General features: G+C 42.7%; 1 protein-coding gene across 1 annotated transcript in view; it reads right to left on the reverse strand.

The window, feature by feature from the left end:
* Nucleotides 1-323: 323 nt before the first annotated feature.
* Nucleotides 324-21,449, reverse strand: part of DHRS3 (dehydrogenase/reductase 3) — a 31,688-nt gene continuing 10,562 nt past the window's right edge. Inside the window, exons 2-6 of the mRNA XM_030963909.1 lie at nucleotides 9,181-9,324; nucleotides 7,679-7,798; nucleotides 6,054-6,292; nucleotides 4,935-5,060; nucleotides 324-3,681 (exon numbers count right to left, since the gene is read on the reverse strand). Of these exons, the coding sequence (XP_030819769.1) occupies nucleotides 3,597-3,681; nucleotides 4,935-5,060; nucleotides 6,054-6,292; nucleotides 7,679-7,798; nucleotides 9,181-9,324 (714 nt within the window). The 3' untranslated portion in view covers nucleotides 324-3,596. The remainder of the gene's footprint in view (nucleotides 3,682-4,934; nucleotides 5,061-6,053; nucleotides 6,293-7,678; nucleotides 7,799-9,180; nucleotides 9,325-21,449) is intronic.

Genomic DNA, 21,449 nt, shown 5'->3' on the forward strand with positions numbered 1-21,449 from the left:
AACCTCAATGGAACAATGGGTGAGTGGGGAGGGTTCAGCTCCCACTTTCAGGGCCCACTCCTTTTTGTCATGCTGCTAAAAACATGCCATGGGCAGGGACATGGCTGGAACAGCCTTTTTAAAGTTCACCAAGGGTGCATGAGGGTGCACTTTTTTCTCATCAAAAACCACAAAAAGAAATATTCAACATGAGGGATCAGATTCCTATACAAAGGACTCCTCCTGTCCCTGCCCTGCCTTGCTATTTCTGAAAATCACATCATATAAACAGCAGCCCTTGAAACCACTTTGAACTGAAAAATCCTCCCATTTAAATTTGGCTTTTTTTTTTTTTTGGTGACAGGAACATGTCCCAAACCAGCTCATGTTTCTCTATCATTCAAATTTTAAACCAGCAGCAATCTCCTGTATAAGATCCACAGTGAGGACTCTTTTACTTTTTCAGAGTTTGCAGCAAGTAAAACTAATTTCCTATCAAACTCCTGTGACCTGCTCCGGCAGCTTCACCTGGATTCCTCCAGCAGGATAATAAATGAATGCCCCAATCTCCATTTACTCCAGACTCTAGGATGACATCTGGCTTCAAGATGGTGGCACAGAAAAGTGCAGTGATGACACAGGAAAACAGAAGGCAAAAAATAATTGTGCAGTGGAGAGCAGGAGGCAGCAGAGAGAGCGGGGAAAATCAAAATTAAAGTAAATCAAAGGGCGGAAATTCCTTGGAGAAGGCCTTAGGCTTCAACAAGCTTGTCCACATTTGCAGCACTTCGAGATTACCCAACCCTACCCTTATGTGGGAAGGTCCCAGCAGACCCCAGCAGGCATTCCAAAGGAGCCTTTCTATTAAAAAAAAACTCTTCAAAGTCTCCATCGACGTTTGCAGCTCGATGGAGCCCGTCCTGCCTGCAACATTCACCAGGGAAGGATCTCTCTTACCCAACTCCTCCCTGCTATCTGAAAAGCAAAGTTAATGTTTTCCTCATTATTTTCTGTTTGCTGCAAGCCTCTCCCCCACTGTGACTGCTATTTGACCTGCTGCCTGCTCTGGGACCCCGAGGGAAGGCAGAGGGAGCTCTGTGTGTGAGAGAGAGCAGAGAGGATGAGCCTCAGCTCCTCCTGACTTGTTTATATTCATCAGAAAGAAAGAAATCAACAGCAAACATCAGAAAGAAATCAACTGTGTGTGTAAGGCAACCCTGGAGATAGGCAACATCTTTTGTGTGCTGCAGGGAAAGAGCAGATCTATTGAAGGGACAGGATTTGGGGATGGATGTGGATTCCAGTGTGTTTTTACCTCGTTTTTGTATCAGAAGTTATCAATAAACAGAATTCTCAGCACAAAGGTCTAACTTCAAGGGGACACTGCTCTTTCAGCACAGTTGACTGCACTTGCAGCAACAAGCCTGGCACACCCAGCTGGGATTAATGAGAAACTGGAAAGGATCAGAGAGCACAAGGGGAAGTTGGTATCACCCCATCTTCCTCTCCCAAACCTCTCCTGATAAATCTGGTGCCTTCAGTATTCCAGGCAGATCCTGGAAGGATCTGGAAGGAACCCTGAAGGGTTCTCCTCTTATGGCACTTGACTTTTCAGTGAGATGGGCTTCTCAAAAAAATTGACAAAAAAATAAAGCTGGAAGCATCTATTAGGGTGGGTCTCAAAATCCCAGAGACTGAAGTTTCTTTTCATCCCCTCCAGAGAGCCTCAGACACCCAGGAATATCAGATACCCAGAGGTGTCACAGTGCTCCAGGTCACAGCTCTGCACTGACTCAGGCAGGAGAGCCCCTCCAGATACTCACCCAGGCAGAGGGGCCTCAACACTTCTGGCAGCACCTTCCTCTTGGAGAGCTCCAGAAAGGAGAAATCCAATGGTCTGCAACAAGGTCAGACCTGATTTTAACACCCACACCTTTGCACCTCAGTTGCAGGTCTCCATTCTACATGGCAGAACCAGAGCAGTGTTTCAAACACAGCTCACAGCTTTTCTGCTGTACCTCAGAAGTCTTTTAGATGATGTATTGTGGAATATGGGTTTTTTCATCATCTAAATTTTTGTATAGAACCTCCTGGTCTATGAACAAATACTGCTTTTCCTTTCTATAACATGCTGCATTTGAATTTGCTGAGCTTTTGACAGACATTTAGGTAGTCAGACTTGCAATTTTGAGGTAGGGAAACACCAGAAATATCTGCTTTGCAGGTCAGGGTGCTCCTTCAGATGATGCATTTTGCCCCAAGCCATCCAGGACATCTACAGAAGAGCTTGAAATTCGAGTCAGGAGCCCTAAATTCACTCCTTTAATCACACATGCATCCTTGAGGCACTTCATTCAGGTGTCTCCAGTTGGACTTGCTACTTCCTGTATTGCAATTATATTAATTTCTCTGTTAGCAGTGCTCCAATGTGCTGCTCACTGCATTTTGCACAGGAATGCAGTGTTGCCCTTCCTAGGCTGTCAAAGAGAATATTTCACTACAAAAATAAATAATGTCTAGCTGCTTCTGGCACCTCAGTCCAAGCATATTTATCACTTTTGGCTGATCAGTGCCTGACTCAATGTCCCTAAAGCACAATGGGTTTATTCCCAGCTGAATTCAAAATGCATTTAATCAGGTCTTTGCTAAATGTGCTCCCAAATTTCACATCTCATGAGCACAACACCACTGTCTCTTAGAGCATTATTCCACTTCACTGTGCAGGCTGATACAATGGATTTTGCTCTGCATGGATTATGTCAGTGAATGTATGTTTGTACAAGCAGGCTCTAGTTTTAGTTTCTAGATTTAGTTCATCCCCAAGGTGTGCTGCCTACATGTGTGGCAATCTGGGATTAACACTAAAAATATATTTATATTTTATCAGAAATGAACAAAAAAAAAAATCAGAACAACAATTTCACATACGAATTCAGTGACAGAAAGAATCTTCCACTATTTAAACTCTCAGCTGTGCTGCCTGAGCTCTGAGCCTTCCTGTCCAGCCTCCACAGGGGAAGTACAACAGCTTTTTTGGGCCCAGAAAGAGAAGTCCTGGGTGGCCTTTAGCAAAGAAAACATTGCCTCATGGTTTGCTCCTTCCCCAGTGTGTGCTGGGAACAGCTTCATCATGGCATGGGAAGTGAAGAAAGAGAAGGAAGCGTCCATGAAATGTCCATATCTTTTAGTTCTTCCAAGTAATTCTGAAGTTCCCCATTCAAAAAGCTGAAATGAAACCAGTGGCAACTCCTCTGGAGAGAGGGCACAGAGTGTGTTTGGGATGGGATGTGCTGCCTCTCCACTGAGACAGCCCACAGACACTTAAGAAACAAAAATCACATCTTAAAACTATGAGTAGATTTAACAATTGAACTCTAAAGAATTAAACATCATAGAAACATTTCACACTTTCTGTTTTTTCTTTCCAAGGGTCCATAGTCCTCTCACTCAATCCTGTGCAAAGGTCATGTTACTATGGATATGACCTGCAAGAAATGTGTTGCCTCAGAGCAGCACAAGTCACATGAACAGGCTGAAAGCCAAGAGCTGCTGATTCCCAGTCCTGGAGGATTTTCATGCTTGTGCTGGGTTCACTGCAGAGCAGTCCTGGTGCCAGCCTATGTTCGTCCTTTAAAAGTGTTCATGCAGGTGTAGCTCCCAGAAAACTTGTGGATTTCTTCAAGTGCTGCCTGGGGGAGAATGCTGGTGTGGAAGCAGAAAGAAAAAGATGAGACAAATCCCTCGATCTGTTCTAATGAGAGATGTGTAAATATGGATTTATGGACATAAATACACAAATTTCAAAAACCAGCTAGTGAGAGACACAGACAAAACTGGCATCAGTTTCCTGCTGTGAGGAGGCTTACAGGGAGAAAGTTCCATCCAGTCACTTTCTCTACAGAAATAGTGAAGCAAAAAAGTCTGTAAAAGCTGTAACTTGGAAGATACCATTATGTTTTATTCCTTCTAAATATAACATACATACTATATTATCTAAATATATATAGCATATACTAGATATACTATATATCTAAATATATCTAAATATAATATATATATTATAATATACAATATATAATATACAATATATAACATATAATATACTCTGATATATACAGATTTAACCTGAATTCTCTGGTTAACCTGCCATCTGGTTGTGCAAGGCATGTGGCCTCCTTATCCTAAGGTATGGATAGAGACCCAATTTCCTGACAGCTACTGTAATGAAAATAACCTATTAATTCTTACAATAAAATGGAACAGCCCCTTTTTCTTGTTGACAGAATTTTTGGTAACTTTTACTCCAAATTTTACATTCAGAGCAAAGCATTTGCTGTGAATTATTTTTTTCTTGCTTGAAATGCAATACTGAAATTATTTTCCACAGAACTCTTATTGCCTTGTTTCAGTTCCTGACTGCAGCAGCTTTTCCAAAGGTTTTAGTGCAAACTGTCATGGAAACACAAGGTGAATGTTCTTTCTCTGTGGTTGTTCCAGGATATGAGGTTATGATTTTTTTCCTTAGGGTTCTTAAAATTTCAGTCCTGACCATACACAAAAACATTGATTTAACAGTTTCACTGATGTAACACAGGCAATGCTCTCTAAATGCAGGTGAGATGTCCAGGCCTTATGGTTCAGAAATCCTGCATAATAAAAAGCCTGGAGTCCAACAAGTGACTTAATAAATCCCAATCAACTACCTGTGCAAGTTAATTATTATGAAATTCCCTGGACAAAAATCCAGTTTACCCCTCAGGAATCCAAATTTTGGGAACAAAACTGGTTTCCTAAGGGGTTATACAAAGAGAAAACAACTCCAAAGGGAATTGCAAAGTGTCTCCCTTTTGCTTCCATGACTGAGATGAGAGAGCAGCAGCTCCAGCCAGCTCAGGGAACAGACAAAGAGCCAACCTTCCCTGGCCAGGCTATTGCTGGGCAAAGGAAATACTCACCTTTTTAGGATAACAAGGACATGCATTGTCCATGGGAGGAGCAGGAAGGCTTGGTTCATCTGAACAGCTTCTACTGTCCTCCTGGCCACTGTCTCTGGCTTGAGAGGAGGAAAGAGACTAGGGAACCTGAACAGAGAAAATAAAATAATTACAGGTGAACCAAGCTCTTTCTTTAAGGTGTCACTGTCCAAGTCCTGTTACTCTAAGTTATTGATGGTAACTGGCCTTCAAACATGCCCAGGATGATGCCAGGCTATGTCTCTAAGAGGCAGAAAATTCCAGTTCCAGCCCAAAAAGCCCAAAAGCAGAAAGCCCAGTTCCAACTAGTACTACTGGGTTAGCTAAACAGTTAAGAATGTACATGCTGCTGCCCTCAGGGAGAAGTGGCAGAGAGTAATCAGAGCCCTGATTCAGGGTTTTTCTTAATTTGAATGCAAACCAACACCAAATGCTGCCTTTTCAGTGGTGGTGTTTTTCCTTTTACTCTCTGTTCCTCTCTGCTTGATTCAAATCCTTGACAGGTGAAAGACAAATATTTTCCTCCATTGCTTTTAACACCAAACATGAGGCTTTTCCCAGCTCCTGCAATAGCTTGACACTGCAGGTTTTCTTGACTAAGAGAGCACAACCTGTATTAAAAGTTATTTTACCCATTGTAAAAGATTCATTTGGACAGCCACTACTTGTTCTCTTGCACAGGGGTAAAAAGGAGGTACTGATAGTCTCACTTCAGTAAGTGGCTGTCATTCCCCTCAGTGGGAAAGGATTAAGTATTCCAGTGAATAAAGAAGGAACTTGTACCGTTAATTCTAAAGTAATTTGTAGACTGGTCCTTTTGCATGACCATTGCAGATGGCTTCCCCTCCCTCTCTGGTATGGCTTGAAAATGCAGGGAAAAGCAGCTTCCAGTTCTCTCAGCAGCAGCCAGGGTGGTGCAGGAATATCCCAGCACACCGAGGGAACCAGTCTGATGGCTCCCAGGTGGCCTAAAGTGACCCTCTGTTCCCAGGCAGCCAAATGAGACATCAAATTCTCTTAACTAAATGGAGCATTAATTAGGAGTGTATTCTGATGATTCATTTAAAATGAGATGCTTTCTTCTAGTTCCCCTGGACTGACCTGATTCTCATGCCCTGGAACATCTCTGTGCTGGTGTGGAAGGGCAGGACTGTGGTGGCATTCACTCCAGGACAGTCCAGCAGCCCCAGGGTCAGGCTCTCCATGAAAGCAAAGGATGAGGCTTTGGAGGTGCAATAGTCAATGGCACCAGGGATGGCTGACAAGGCCAGGACAGAGTTCAGGCAAACAATGTGCCCATTCTGGAGCTCCAGCATCCTTGGCAGGAATGCTTTGGTGGTCTGAAGAATAAGAGAGTTAAAAGAAGAAAAGAAAAGAAAAAGAAAATTTGCTTAGCAGTGATACAACAAAACCAGCACTGACTGAAAAAAATAAGGTGACACAGACACAACAAGCCCAAGTGTTCCTGTTCATTATGAAAGGAAAGGAGTGGCAGAGGACCTTGTTGTTTTGTCATTTTCTGAGGTTCTAAGTGGGCAAAGTTTGTGTAGAAATACAACAAAAGTCTTTCCTGGCACATACATAAGCAGTACCCCCAGATAAAGGCCATGATCAGAGTGCCTTCTATGCTTAAGAACTTTTACAGGATAAAGTCTTCAACTAAGTGATGAAATCACAAGAAGTTCTTTTTCATTTCTATTGTCTGATTCCAAATGGACTGAATTTCACAGTTCTCTTCCCTGTAGTCCCACACTCCTCTGATGTTCCCTTCTCATCACCACACAGGAAACTCCTCTGTGAGCTCAGGCTTTGACAAAGACATCAAATGTTTTACTGGAAATCACAGAATGGGAATAAAGAGCATCAAATACTGAGTACTACTGAAAAAATTATGTTTATTTTTGACTTCTTTCCTCCAGCCTTTCCCCCTCACATTGTTTTTTTCTCTCTTGTTTTCAACACAGACTGGTTTTACCAAGCATCCCTTAGAAAGACCTACAGGCTGTAATCTGTCACTCTCCTCCCCAACTGTCCCAGATTGCAAGGCAAAATGCATTCTATTGCCATCTGTATGGCAGTGGTCTTTTGTCAAGTGGGCAGTTTGCCTTATCTCTTCCACAATCACTTCTCCCTCCGGGGAGACATCTGCTGATAAGAGGCCATTGAATGTCACTGCATGGCTGATAAGAACTCCAGCATCCCATGGGGAGATGTGAGCCCAGAGGGAGGAGCCAAGCATTGCTACCTGGATATAATCTGGGGATTCTGGAACACCAGCACAGCTTCTGCACTGGATTTCCCAGAGGAACAGCAGCTGCCTCTTCCCCTGGATCTTCAGAGGAAGACTGCACCTTTCTCCAGGATCCCTGCTCCAGCAGAACCACCCCTGACACTGCAGGAGGGCTGAGCCACAATTCCAATGGGACTGCTGCCAGCACCCTGACCCAGAGGGTGTCAGGCTGGGTTCTGACTCTGTCAGTGTTGGTTTAGTTTACTGCATTGTTTATTTTATCTTTTTATTTTCTTCCCTTGTAAAGAACTGTTATTTCCTGCTCCCATATTTTTTGCCTGAGAGCCCCTTAATTTAAAATTTATAGCAATTCAGAGGCGTGGGGAGGGTTTACATTTTCCATTTTGGGGGAGGCTGCTGCCTTCCTTAGCAGACACCTGTTTTTCCAAACTGAGACACCAACTCTGGCTACATGAGACACAAGAGCTTCTCTCACCCAGAACTGTCCCAGGGTGTTTATGTGCTGGGATTTCAGCAGTGCATCGTCGTCGCTGTCCATCAGGCTCTTCCCATGAACCACAGCAGCATTGTTCACCAGGATGGTGATGTCACCCACCTGCAAAGAAAAGCTGGTGACAAATGGTACCTCTCACCACAAATCAGAGAGCTGAACAGCCATTATTGCCCAAATACATGGTTATTTTCACAGTTTATGACATTATTGCCTATGGGCCTTATAATCCTTTGTATCACCTCATTATAGGCAGATGGACTTCGTACAATCTTATCTGCATCACCCTTCTTTTTTTCCTAATATATTTTCTCATCAAATACTGAATCACAGAATTGTTAAAGTTGGAAAAGACCTTTGAGATCACCAAGTCCAAACATTAATCCAACTCCACCACTACATTCAGCACTAACTCATGTCCCCAGGTGCCATATCCACATGGTTTTTGAGCACTTCCAGGGATGGTGCCTCCACTACTGCCCTGGGCAGCCTGTTCTGATGCTTTACAACCTTTTCCATGAAAATGTTTTCACTAATATCCAATCTAAAACCTCCCTAGGCGCAACTTGAGGCCATTTCCTCTCATCCTGTCCTTTGTTCCCGGGGAGCAGAGCTGGACCCCCCTGGCTGCACCCTCCTGTCAGGGAGCTGTGCAGAGTCAGAAGTGCATGGCACTATTTAAAGTGAAAGTACTTTGATTTGGAAGAGGCAAGGATGAAGGTGAAGGCTAATTACAAAAGTTTATAAATGCAGCTGACATGTTAGCACTCTGTGTCTTTCATGCTGCCCTTCATTTACTCTCCTGGCGCTCTCTCCTCTTTTAATGCTCTGTTGTTTTTCCCCCTGTGGGCAAAGTGCTGCTGAGAGCAACTGGGGTAGCTGAGTTTGATCCATTTACATCGCTATGGATACAGAGGGGCTGTTATTTAATTATTTAACACTGAAATGTGTGAAATGATCCGTGAAACCTCCAGGGTGAACTACGCTAAGGGGCAGACTTATAATCTGTGGATTATACTCTACAATACATATATAACATATAACATATAACATATAACTAATAACTAATAACTAATATATAATATATAATATCCTCATCCTGAGTCTTCTTTCGCTTCAGAGTGAGGCCCCCAGCTCCTTCAGCCCCCTCCTGTCACTATAGCACATGAAATGACACAATGTTATTGTGTTATTTTATTATTACATGCTGCTCTTTTAAGGTAAAAAGAGAGCTTTTAATTTCTGACTCCAACATTTATAGATTTCTAGAAGTGACAGTGGATTGGAGGGTGACAGTGCCACCTCTCCAATGACACTGGACAAACCAAAAGTCTATCAAATTTCTCCTCCTCTATAAAAGAATGCAGAACAATAAGTTATTTACATAAAGTGTGTAAGAAAGTTTGTTATAAGAATGTAAACATCAGAAAACTTAGAAAATCTTAAAAAATCAAGGTGACACCCTCCCAAGGAGATTTCTCCCAGACCTTTTCCCTGACGGCCTTGGCTTGCTGATAGACCTCCTCACGGTTCCCCACATCACAGATGAAGTAGTGGCACTCTGTCCCCATCATCCTGATCTCCTCCATGGTCTCCTTCAGGCACTTCTCAGTCCGACCCCACAGGATGATCTGTAGCAAGAAATTTTTGTTAGAGTCCAACTGCTTCTGTTTCATATCTAAAATAATTAAAACATGCTTCTGACTCCAACGGTTTGATGGAAATCTTTGATGTGTTTTCACTGCCAGGGCTGTTGTTTTGCTTCATTTAAGAAAAGCAATGACTTTCTGTTACATGGGGAGTATCAAGTGGGACCTGTGTTCCACTGCTGATCCTCTGTTTACAGATTCTTTACAAGCAACACAAGCTGAAACAAAAACTCAGATCTGAAGCCTAATGTGACTGGTATATGGAACATTTGGAAGTTTTTCTGCATTGTGTCATCTATGAATGAATTGATCTCTGGTTTTTGCTCTTCAACGAAGTCTTCTTAGTACTTATCATGTTATAAATGGTGAGTCACTGTTCTGCAAAAAATAAATTAATGAATGGAGCATGTTACTGCAATCAGCTGACTGCTCTGTGACTCTAAGAGCAAGATCCAAAGGAGAGAGAAGGAATGGTTGCTACACTGAAAATGCAAAATTATGGTGCTATTTCCAAGCACGTGTTATCCAGAATTACAGTTCCTTCTCACACTACTGTGTAGTGAGGCTGTATGAATCTGACCAGTATATTGATTTTTTTAATGGTTAAAAATAAGCACACTTAAACTTCAAAGATTAAAGAGTCTTTGAGTTTTCCCAAAGTTGAAAGAACAGAAATGGAAAAGTCTGAATTGCATCACTGCCTATAGCTCAATCCCCGCAATTAACTTAATAACAGCAAGATAAACATAAAAAAATGTGTGCAGTATTCTTACCCCACAACAAATCTCTGGCAGGGAGCTTTAACATGCTTATTTTTTAAGGACTAGCTAAGCTTATCTCATAACTGGTACTAAAACTAATCTCTGGCAGGGTCAAAGAGCTCTTTAGTGTACCCCAGCAAGGCTAAAATGCAGAACTACCCAAATCCTCAACCACTTCCTAAACAAGTTACATTTACAATTAATCCCATTTCCATGTCATTGGCACATCTGTGAACACAAACACACCCAGACTGATAAGATTTATATCCTCAAATTCTCCAGAGCACTGACAAATCTGGTTAACCAGAAACTTCAGAGTGTGTATAAATATGCCAGAGCTATTTCATGGGAAATCTTATCTCAGGGGAAGTAATTTTCAAGGAAAAAGCTATGATCACACTTAAAAACTATAAGAAAGCATATGGCTGAAATTGCAGCTTGTGCACTGGCCTGGCTTCTAAAGTCTCAGCGTATCACCCTTGGCCATCAGGGCTTGGCATCTCCTCAAAGCTTGTAAAATTGATGGCTATTTACTCACTTCTGATCCCAGGGCTAGACCAAGGAATATTTTTCATGTGTACACTGCAGACTTGAAGGGAAATCAAGAACATGTGAGAAATTTCACAAGCTCTCAGGAAGTATTTACAAAATACTGCTCAGCTGCGAGCACATGCACACTTGCTCTCCCTTCCACAACCCACATGGAAAAGGGGGAGGGAAAACCTCTGTGGAAAGGGGAGAAAAAAACCACAAAATGTCAACTGCAAATGTGGAGTCTGATGCCCACAGAGTTTTGCATCCGGCTGAACTTCACCCTCTTTGCAGGGTTGGATTAGTCAATGTACACACTAAAAAATGAAGTGATTTGCTGAAGAGTGATGGAAGGTAGAACAGGAAGAGGAGAGAAACAGAAATAAGGTGTCAGACAAGGAGAGTATAAGGCAGGAAACTGTGCTCACATATCTAATACTCCAGTGCTTCTGCTGTTGCTAAATAAAAAGTAGATCCTTCACTCTTCACTTCAATCTGTCTCAAACATCCACAGAGCCTCCTATTCCCAGGAGCTACCACTGGTGCATTGAATGTCAGGAAATATACATGGAAGAATAGTTAAGCAAAGGATGGCCTGTCAAAGGAACATCTGTCTGTGATGCAGCTCTTGGATATACTATTTTTTTATGCCCCAACAGTTTCATTGAGACCTTTAATATCCTATAGGCAAGTCTTGCAAGGTGACCCCCTTAAAATCTGGGCCATCTGGGGACGACAGAATTTGCTGCTTATCCTGCTGACAACATTAATTTCAACACTGACTTCTTTCCATGAGAAGTTTTCGTGTCTTTGATACTGTCCACACTCAGGTAAAGGCTTCAGCCTGTGTAAGAGAAAGGCAGTAAATAAAAGACCATTCTTTTGTGAGAGGTCCCTGATGACCCAGTGGGAAGTGAGGGCTCCTGCCATCATTTCTGCTACTTTTTACAGATGGATAAAACTCAGAACTCAATACAATGTGCTTTTGGTCCAAATTCAAGCTTGACTGCTCCTATGAGATCATATGAGACTTTAAATTTCTCTCTTACATCTGGCCAGACTGAATTGGCACAGGCCTCCCCCCAGCCTCCCAGGACATCAGATCTTACAGACAAGTCTGGAGTTGCTGCATTTGTCTCACAGTTGAGGCTTCTGTTGCTGCTGAACATCTTTAGGAACGGCTTGGTTTATAGTCTTTCTGTATAGGCAATACAGCAGTTTTCTGGTGTTTCTGATGTTTTCTGGGTCCTTACTCTCCTACTGCCTCCTGAGGTTTGCTACAAACTCCTCAGTTCTCTGCCCTCCTGCATTCACCTACTTCTGCAAAATGTGCCATTAGTGGTGATCATCCAGTACTCCTGAACAAACCCTTCTGCTCCCTGCTGACCTGATGAGCCTCTGTGGGCCTGGGGCTGTTTGCTGCTGCCCCGTGAGCGCCAGTTACCCAAACATTGGCTCTTCACTTCCCTTGGGATGCAACCCTTGGGATAAAGGAATATTATTCAGTAAACATCAAGAAAGGCACCACTTCACTTCACCCTGCCCCAGCTGGGATTCCAGGACCCTGCACTCATGAGGAGCCCAGAGCTGTGCTTTCAGAAATGGTCCATTTTATTAGGAAGCACAGTTTTTCAAATGTAGACATGGGGCTCAGAGTCTGGTCTGCCTCCTCTTTCCTTTCTAACTGCAAGTCTAAATTGGCAATAAGTGTGTCCCAAATGGAAGCTGAGAATGACTCCAACAGACACAGAAGTTCCTGTCTGGACAGAGGAAAACGAGAAGGAATAAGGAGAGGCACTGTGTTCATCATTTCCCAGCCTGTCAGGATGCTGCACCGCCACCATTCACCAGAACTTAGTGGTGGACAGAAGAATATTTAATTTGCATTTTGGATAAATTCCTGGACAGACAATTTTCCATCCTGGAAAGAATCCAGCCCTTATTTCTTCCCCCTCTCCATCTCTTGCCATCTTCCCCTGCCTGCCTGTTCCTGCTGCACCAGACACCCCCTCCTCTGACAGAGTTACTGACCAGAAAATTGGCAAGGGCAGGTGCCCAGGGAGGTGGATAATCCTGCTCCAAGGCTTCCTGCCTGTGCTTACCTCGGTGTGACCCAGGGCTGGCAGCAGCCAGGGAGGCAGGTGGGATGGGAAAGCCACCCCTGACATGGCAGGTGGGATGGAGAAGCCACCCCTGACACTGCAGGTGGGATGGAGAAGCCATCCCTGACATCCAGGTGGGATGGAGAAGCCATCCCTGACACTGCAGGTGGGATGGGGAAGCCATCCCTGACATCCAGGTGGGATGGAGAAGCCATCCCTGACACTGCAGGTGGGATGGAGAAGCCATCCCTGACATCCAGGTGGGATGGAGAAGCCATCCCTGACACGGCAGGTGGGATGGGGAAGCCATCCCTGACACTGCAGGGCAGGATCCCACCACTGGACACAGGGAAGAAGAGATTTATGATGATGGAGGAACTCCACGTGCCCTCCTCCATCATCATAAAGTGGGCAAGGGCTGTGACATCACACTTGGGACAGACTTTCCCAGGACTTATTAATGGGTTTTTGCAAAACAAACATTATCTGTTGATCTGGAGTCACAGAACTCCTTATCTGACCTTAGGAAAATCCTTTCAGCTGGAGGGGCAGGCACTGCATCCTCTGCTCCCAGAGGATTAACTCTGGATCCTTTAACTCTGGATTTAATCTGCTAATGAGGCCTGTCCTGAGGTCAGAGGGGAGTCAGAGGGAAGAGTTTTGCTCCTCTTGGACTAAGCAAGGCTGTCTAACAGAGACCTGCACTGGCTTAGTGCCAAAAGCCCCAGTCCTGACTGCAGGACCAAAGCCTGACTTTCACCATAGCACAGGAAGAGTTATGCTTCTGACCACCACAAAATCAGATAAAGCCACTAATTTATATAAACTGGTCTAGACTGAAGCTGCTATCAACCACAACATAAACAATGTGATCAATGCCTCCAGAGACTGAAGGATTTTACTAGTGCAGGACACAAGGTTAGAGCTAACTTTACATCATTTACAAGGCTAGTTAACTTGTTCAGCCTGATTTCACTGCTAGCACAATTCAAGAACGGCAGCAAAGGAATGCTGCCCTTTTACATCATCAATTATTTTGGCACTGGATCTTCAGCAAACCCGCTGTGCTAGAATTTCTGCCTCCAGTGAGCTGGAGCAGTACTGGAAAGGTGTCCTACCACAATTACCACTATTGGGTTGTATTTGAGTAAAGAACTCTTCACTCTTGGTCTATTACACCACAAGGTGGGCTGTGATTAGCAGACATAACTTCCATTCTGAAAGTTTCTCCATTTTACGATTCATGAAGCAATTCCCTGATACAATCAGAAGACACTGAAAGATTAAAGCGTTGCAGAGACACACAAATGCCCTTCCCGCCTGATCTCATTATTGCTGCCTCCACAAATCAAGCACAACTCCCAGCCCCAGATCAGCAGAGATAGGAAGTAGTTGGTAGGTCAACACATTTCATTCCCCCTTTCAACCTCCTTCCCAGTCCAGGGGAACAAAAGTTGCTCTGTGTGAGCTGGTATCTGTAATTGCACAGACCTTTGTTCAAACACAGAAAGCCTTTCTGAGCCCAACACTCAAGAGTTCCTGCATACTTTTAGGAAGTACAAAGTGTAGATAATCCACTGAAGTATGCCAGCCTTATCCCCCTATATTCACAACTGCCTGGTACTACTAACTCACAGCCTGTCCTCGGAAAAAAAAATGCATTCCAGTGTGTCCCATAATCCTGGGCAGAGTTTTGCATATCGTGAGAAAGGGAAGCTAAATCCCACAGCCTCAAAAGCTCCAGGTCCTTTGCCTGTCAATGGCAGAAGGGTTTTCTCCTCCACCCCTTCCCCTCTCCTGGCCCCAGGCAAAGGCAGACAAGTTCTTTCAGGAGCTCTCCATGGGAGAGGCAGCTAAAGGCTGATTACTGGAAGAGGGAAAGGTGTGGCCCTGCAGTGTGAAAAGCCAATCTTTGCTTTAGAAAGGAAAAAAAAAAAAAAAGAACCTTGTGATGCCTGAAGTAGGTCAAAATACTTAACCCAGCCCCTTAGTGACACTTCTGTAAAGGTAAGCAAACAAAACAGGCCAGTGGAGAATTTCTCTAGGTTCCCCCAGTGAATATCAAAGCTGCAAAGGACAGGTATGAGAAAAGTTGCATGTTAACGTGGAGAATCGAGAGAGTAAGCTTCTGTATCTATTTTACATGCAAGCTTTTCAAGATTACTATTTAGCAGTTGTAAAGCCTGTAAGAATTGAATTTAAATTTAATCCTGCCACCCTGGTAAACATAAACCACAGACTTTATAATAAACTGGTTTAAGTCCAGGAGTAACATATAGTAATGAGATTAACAGTTAGGGCTAAAGAGACTTCAGAAGGTGACTAAAGGAGAGAATTCCAATCATTTTAGTCTGGAGTCAGAACTTTTATTAGTTTATATGTTGACTTAGCACTCAATGGGATTAACATTATTCACCTAAACAACAGTCAATTCCAGATGTACCCCGTTTTCCCTCTTAAAGAAACCAAACAGCACCTAAAAAAAATCACAGAGGAGTATGTCAACACCTGCCTGCTGTTCAACAGGGGCCTTCCTTGGAAAGAAAATGTGTGATTTTCTGTGTGCACACAGGCATTTAAGAGCAGCTCCCTGTGAAGAAGGGAACAAATGCCCACTGTTCTCACAGCCAGGACTATGTAAGGACAGGTGGCCCCATGCTGACTTTTTTTTTTTTTTTCCCCAATTGCTTAGTCTGCAGCACTCCAGACTGCCTTGGGAGCAGCTCTTCGCAGCTCTGCTCGGAGCAGAGGAGGAAGGGCAAGGGTGAGGGTTGTTTGCAAGGAGAGGTCAGGCAGGAGTCAGCCTTTACAATTCCATTAACGCTGGGACAGGGTCAAACCGAGTGCAACGCTCCAACAAAATGCACCAAGTGGCCACAAGCTGTCACCCTGGAAGGTCCCTGCAAGCATCTGTGGCGTAAAGAAAGGACAGACTTGTAATGGGGAATGGTTTGCCACCCCATGTGTGAGAGCAGGCTGCTGCTGCAGGCATCCAAAGCACACAAATGTTAAAAATAGGTTAGAAACCCTTGTAAAATAGTTGATAGATCGTTAAGCATGTACTGTTAGTTTGTTTGTTATATTGTAAAAAGGGGTTAAAAGGGTAGTTGTAAGAAATAGGGTAGCCAATGTACCATAGAGGACACAGTCTCAAGCTACATCGGGGAAGGTATAGGTTGGATATTAGGAGGAAATTTTTCACCGAAAGAATAATAAAGTACTGGAATGCCCTTCCCAGAGAGGTGGCAGAATCACCATCTCTGGGTGTGTTTAAAAAAACACTGGACATGGCACCTGGTGCTATAGTTGAGGTGTTAGGGCACAGGTTGGACTCGATGATCTTGGAGGTCTCTTCCAACCTCATTACTCTGTGATTCTGTGATAACACCCCTCAGTAAGGTGCACCACGAGCCAGCCTGGACAGAACTGCAATGGCCAATCAAGGCCTAAAACCTTCATGCAAATGAAAGATCCAAACAAAACCAATCCAAAGGGACAAAAAACAGGATAAAAAGGGGCATCTGACCCGGGAACGCTCCTGCCCTGCCCGGCCCCCTTGCTTTAGGCCTTTCTTTTATTAGAATAAATACTGAAATCACTTTAGTACCCCTTGCTTTAGGCCTTTCTTTTATCATAATAAATGCTGAAATCACTTCAGTACCCCTTGCTTTAGGCCTTTCTTTTATCATAACAAATGCTGAAATCACTTCAGTACTGGGAGCCTGCTCCTGTTTCTATCACAAAGAAATATCCTGCAGAAAGATTCTCTGGCTGCAGAGCAGGAAGAAGTGGAGAATCTGGGGGTGGGGAGAGGGGTTAGGAAAGTTCTGTGTTTGAGGTAAGGCTCTGGAGACACCCACCAATAGAAATATAATGCTCCACCCTGCAAAAATAACCAGTGTGCTGCTGCCGCCTCCGTCTGCTTGGCATGGCATCCCTGTAATCCAGATTCCTATAAAAATGTCAGGAAATTGTGGGGAGGGGAAATATGCAGGTGCAGAAAGGCCTTTTGTCCTGCAAGCGCAGCAGACAAGATGAAGGGATGGAAAGTCAGTAAATAACATTTCAAAGGGGAAAACGAAATTACTGTGATGGTCTGACAGGATATTTCAGCATCACTGAAGTTTAGCTGTGTGCACATTTTTCTTCCAAAATGCTGCATTATTATTTTTACTTCCTGCATATAACGATCTCTGTAAAGAACCTGTGGCAGGTTAAATGTTCATGTTAGAGAGTTAGACATTTACTACAATGCAAAGCTATGTCTACACTGACCAGTAACTGTTCTTGGAAAGCTAAAAAAATCCAAAAGTTAGATTACAAGGTAATGTTAGGAGAAAAGCACACGTGGAGTTAAAAAGGGGCTCTAATACAGTATTATTTCACCTGAGTGGGCAAAACTGGCCACAAATTGCCTCTTCAACCAACAATTAACTGAAAAGTCTGCTGCTTCTAAACTAACAAAATGGGAAAACCTGACAGTATAAATGTATGTAAAAGAAGAATTAAAGAGCTGCAAACTGGATGCCAGTCAAAGTGGATTCTTCTGTAGAGTTTGCCTTTCTATTTCTGAGATGAATTCTGGAGCAGAGCAGCCTAACCTTGAAATGCTGGGTGGTTTTAACTTCCAGTCCCCAGGGACAGCACTGACTCCTAGGCTAGACCCGGCATGGCTTATAAATGCATTAGTTATGCTGCATTGCCAGTTTAAATTATTGTCAGCTTTAATTCAGAACACCTTCAGTTTTGCTCCAAGCTAAATCATGATGAGCAATTCACCAGCACTTCACTTATTTTGGGGAATATATAAAAAAATTCTCTACAAGCTCTATAAAAATAAAAAAAATATAGATTTATCAATGTGATGCTATGCTCAAAACATCACTGAAAAGAAAAACTAGGGAAGGGTTTAAATTTGTTAAGCTGGGAGAAGGTTTGCAACAAAAATAGCCATAGAAACCTAAGGGTGAATAATGTTCCCAATGCTGTCATTATAAACTGCCCTCCAGAAAGGGCTAAAATATGCTCCAGATCATCCATGTGCATAATAGGATGCAGCTCTTGACTGAAAAAATAACTTCTCCCGTGAGGTTACTGGAGAACTATTGGAGTTAAAATAGCCTGCCTTAAATTTGTGTATAAACACCAGCAACTGCTCCAGACAAGCTCCCCTACAAGCCTTTCTCTGCCTCTAGAAAAAGAGAACTGCTACCATTTTCAAACCATATAAAAGCTGTCAAAAGGTGCCATTCTTATAAGAATTTTAGCTGAAGAAATAAAGGACACTGCTTAGAAGAAAGCTTCAATATTGAAATGCTTAACTGGTTGCCTATCTTTTCATGTGCTTTTCAAAATGTTATTTTTTTAATGGTGGCTGTTGCTATGCAACAGAGCAGAATCTCTAAAATCTATTCATGAGTTGTACAAATGGCAGTTTTCAGGACATATTTAACTCTCTCAGTCTATTAAGTCAAAGAAGGAGGATGGGAATCAGAGGACTGGAAGCTCCCAGAGCACAACCCCCACCCAGGGGTACAGCATGGCTTAAAAAGGGTCTTTCACTGATTATACAAATTTTTTCAATACACTGTTAAGATAAAACAGCTACCTTGCTTTCAAAAAATGTGAAAAACAGCACAGCTCTGTTAAATAAAATTATATCTAAATGTAAAAACAAAAGTTAAATACATGTTCATTACTCTTAGCCAGAAATGATCAAAGCAATTCAAATTCAGACTCTGCCACAATGGTTATTTAAATAACCAATTTGCCAAATGTTATTTAAACAAGAGGTGCTGGTCAGGCAGTCACAAATCCAGCTTTAGCATACTCCTAACTTACAGCTGCCTGGAAGTTCCCATCTTTTGGATGTGACTGCTTCTCAGGCCACTGCAATGCAAAATGAAGTTAATTCACTTCAATGCGAATATAAAATCAACGAAGTTATCACAGAACAAGACAAACCTGACTTTGCAATAAAATAAACTATATGAAGTAATCTGGGCAGCAACTGAGGGTCAGAAATAGAATATTGAGGCACAATAATTCTCAGTGTGTTCAAAGGCAGTCACAAGCCCAGCTCTTTGCCTGAAGGGTTCCTTCCCTGCCAGCAGCTTCAGAGCATTGGGGATCTGGAAACTGCTCCAAGAAAGTGTGTGAAATTGAGCCCTAAAAAAAATTTAACAGGCCTATTTTTGGTTGACTCACATTCACTTTTTGCTTCCACTGAAATATAAGTGACAAACCCAACCAAAGTAATGGCCTGAAGGACAGCAATCCCCACGTGCAGCAGTGATGGATTGTCAGTGCTGGAACTGCACTTAGAAACCTGGATTCTGAAACAAATAACACTACTTGGCCTAAATCTGGGACTTAAATGTAAATCAAAAGTGTTTTAACTGTTTTTACTGGTTCCAGTGGCTAAAGAAACCATTCTAACTTCATCCCAAACATATCAACTCCCTCTGAGATGGATCTTTTTTCAGTCTATAACCAGCATTCTGATTATTTAGAGCATTTACAATTTCAACAAGAACCTGAAAATGTGTAGCTTATAATTTTATATCATTTATTTTATAAACATAATTTACTTTCAGTGGTTAAGAATTTTCTATTTCTTAGTGTCCCTTTCAAGTCAGTGAGGAAGAGAAACTAAAATCCCTTTATAAATCTAAGATGCTCTTGCAAATGTCTGGTTTTGCACAAATGCTGGACTGAGATGGGACAGTGTCAGCAGTCAAAGGCATCAGGAGAGCTGTAAACAAGATCTTTTTTCAGTCTATGACCAGCATTCTGATTATTTAGTGCATTTATAATTTCAACAACAACCTGAAAATGTGTAGTTTATAATTTATTTTACAAACATAATTTCTTTTCAGTGGTTAAGAATTTTCTATTTCTTAGTGTCCCTTTCAAATCAGTGAGGAAGAGAAACTAAAATCCCTTTATAAATGTAAGATGCTCTTGTAAATGTCTGGTTTTGCACAAATGCTGGACTGAGATGGGGCAGGGTCAGCGGTCAAAGGCATCAGGAGAGCTCAGTGAGAGCTGTAAACAAGTGCAGTGATGTCAGGAGGAGCTGGCTGACCCAGTGCTGAACTCTGGCTCCGAAGGACACACAAAATGCCAGATCCCTTTCCCACACATGTGTGCACACACACTCCCCTCCCCTTTCATCAGAAAAGGTGTCACAGAACAATTTGCCACAGTTGCACGTCATCATCCATGGAAATAAACCCTGGGACCCCTTTTGATGGCTGAGACTTTGCTTTTGAAAAGACAAACCTACTTCCATAAGCACATCAAATATAAACACAGTGGTCTCTGAGGGGCCTGGGTTCCAATCCAAGCAGCAGAAAGCCACAGCATTGCACAACCAGCACATCCCAAACCCAAAAATCAAATGGCTCAGTTCAGCCAGGCTGGACTCCTGCATTTCCCAGGGGCCTTGGAAATATTCTGACATAATTCCTGACAGCTCCCTGTGGCCAGAGCCAGCCCTGAACTGTTAGCATTTGGGAAAGAAGCAATTGTACCGGCTGGGTGCCTTTAATATCCCACTTGGAGCATGACCTCGTCTCCTTAAGGCTTTGTCCTTGCTGGGAAGGTTTTTTTAAGAGTTGGGTACAGGGAATTTGAGGTTGTAGTCAACATCAAACCAAGCTGCTGAAAGGGGATGTCAGGATTTTCCATTCCCTCTCCAGCAAGCTTTGCCCAGGGAAGTGCTGATCAGAGACAAGCTGTCTGTGTTTACTGCCAGCAAGGAGACTGAAGTGACAGATTGAAGACAAACACTAATTTAATGTTCATGCAGAAAATATCTGACTGCCCACTGTTCTTGCTGATCCATTCTGTTGAAGAGCATGGAAAGACAAACTGCTCAGTGTTTGTCTTCCCACAATTTAGGTTTGGTATATTTGAGATTTTTCTTGAGGTCCAGAAAAAGATTACCTAAGAAGTTCTGCTTTCAGGTAAAATGGTGCAAGTTTGTCAGCTCTTCAGGCACAAAGAAAATCTTGGGTGTACCTGGTGATTCAAAGGGCAAATAAAACAAACCCCAACTAAAGCACATGAAAGATCATGGTTTTTTAATGGTGACTTCTGTCTTTTAAATGTAGGCCTGGCCATAAAGGAGACATTTGCTCCTTAGTGAAGATTCTAAGAAACACTGAAGTAAGATCTTCAGTGCCTGAACTTTGACTTTCTGCTACTCACAGGAGTTCAGACAGCAGGATTCTAGTCCAGGACTTACTGGGAAACAGGATCTACCAAAATGACAAAGAGTACTCATGGATACACCTGTGCTGCTCAAGAGATGGGAAGATGAGTGAGTGAAAACTCCATTTGCACCTATTTTAAATGGCTCTTTCACTGAGATAAGGGAAGAAATATATTATTAGCCAAATCACACCAACTGCTACCCCACCTTTATACAGACTCTTTTTAATCTGTAGCTAAAACTGTGGCATACAACAGGATAATCACAAACATTGTCTTTCCAGGCATCATTTATATAAATATATATATATATATATATAAAACATCAAAATATGCATAATTTTATGTTAGTTAAGTGCACTCAGAGGTACAGCTGTCACTGGTTACACACTGAGAGCCAGGTTTACCTCACAGGCACACACCTAAAGCACAACTAATTCAGCAGAGCTGCATTTGTGCTTTCAAACATGATTTTATTGCCATAAATGGAGCAATG

Source organism: Camarhynchus parvulus, chromosome 21, assembly GCF_901933205.1.
Source record: "Camarhynchus parvulus chromosome 21, STF_HiC, whole genome shotgun sequence".
In the NCBI taxonomy this organism is placed as follows: Eukaryota; Metazoa; Chordata; class Aves; order Passeriformes; family Thraupidae; genus Camarhynchus; species Camarhynchus parvulus.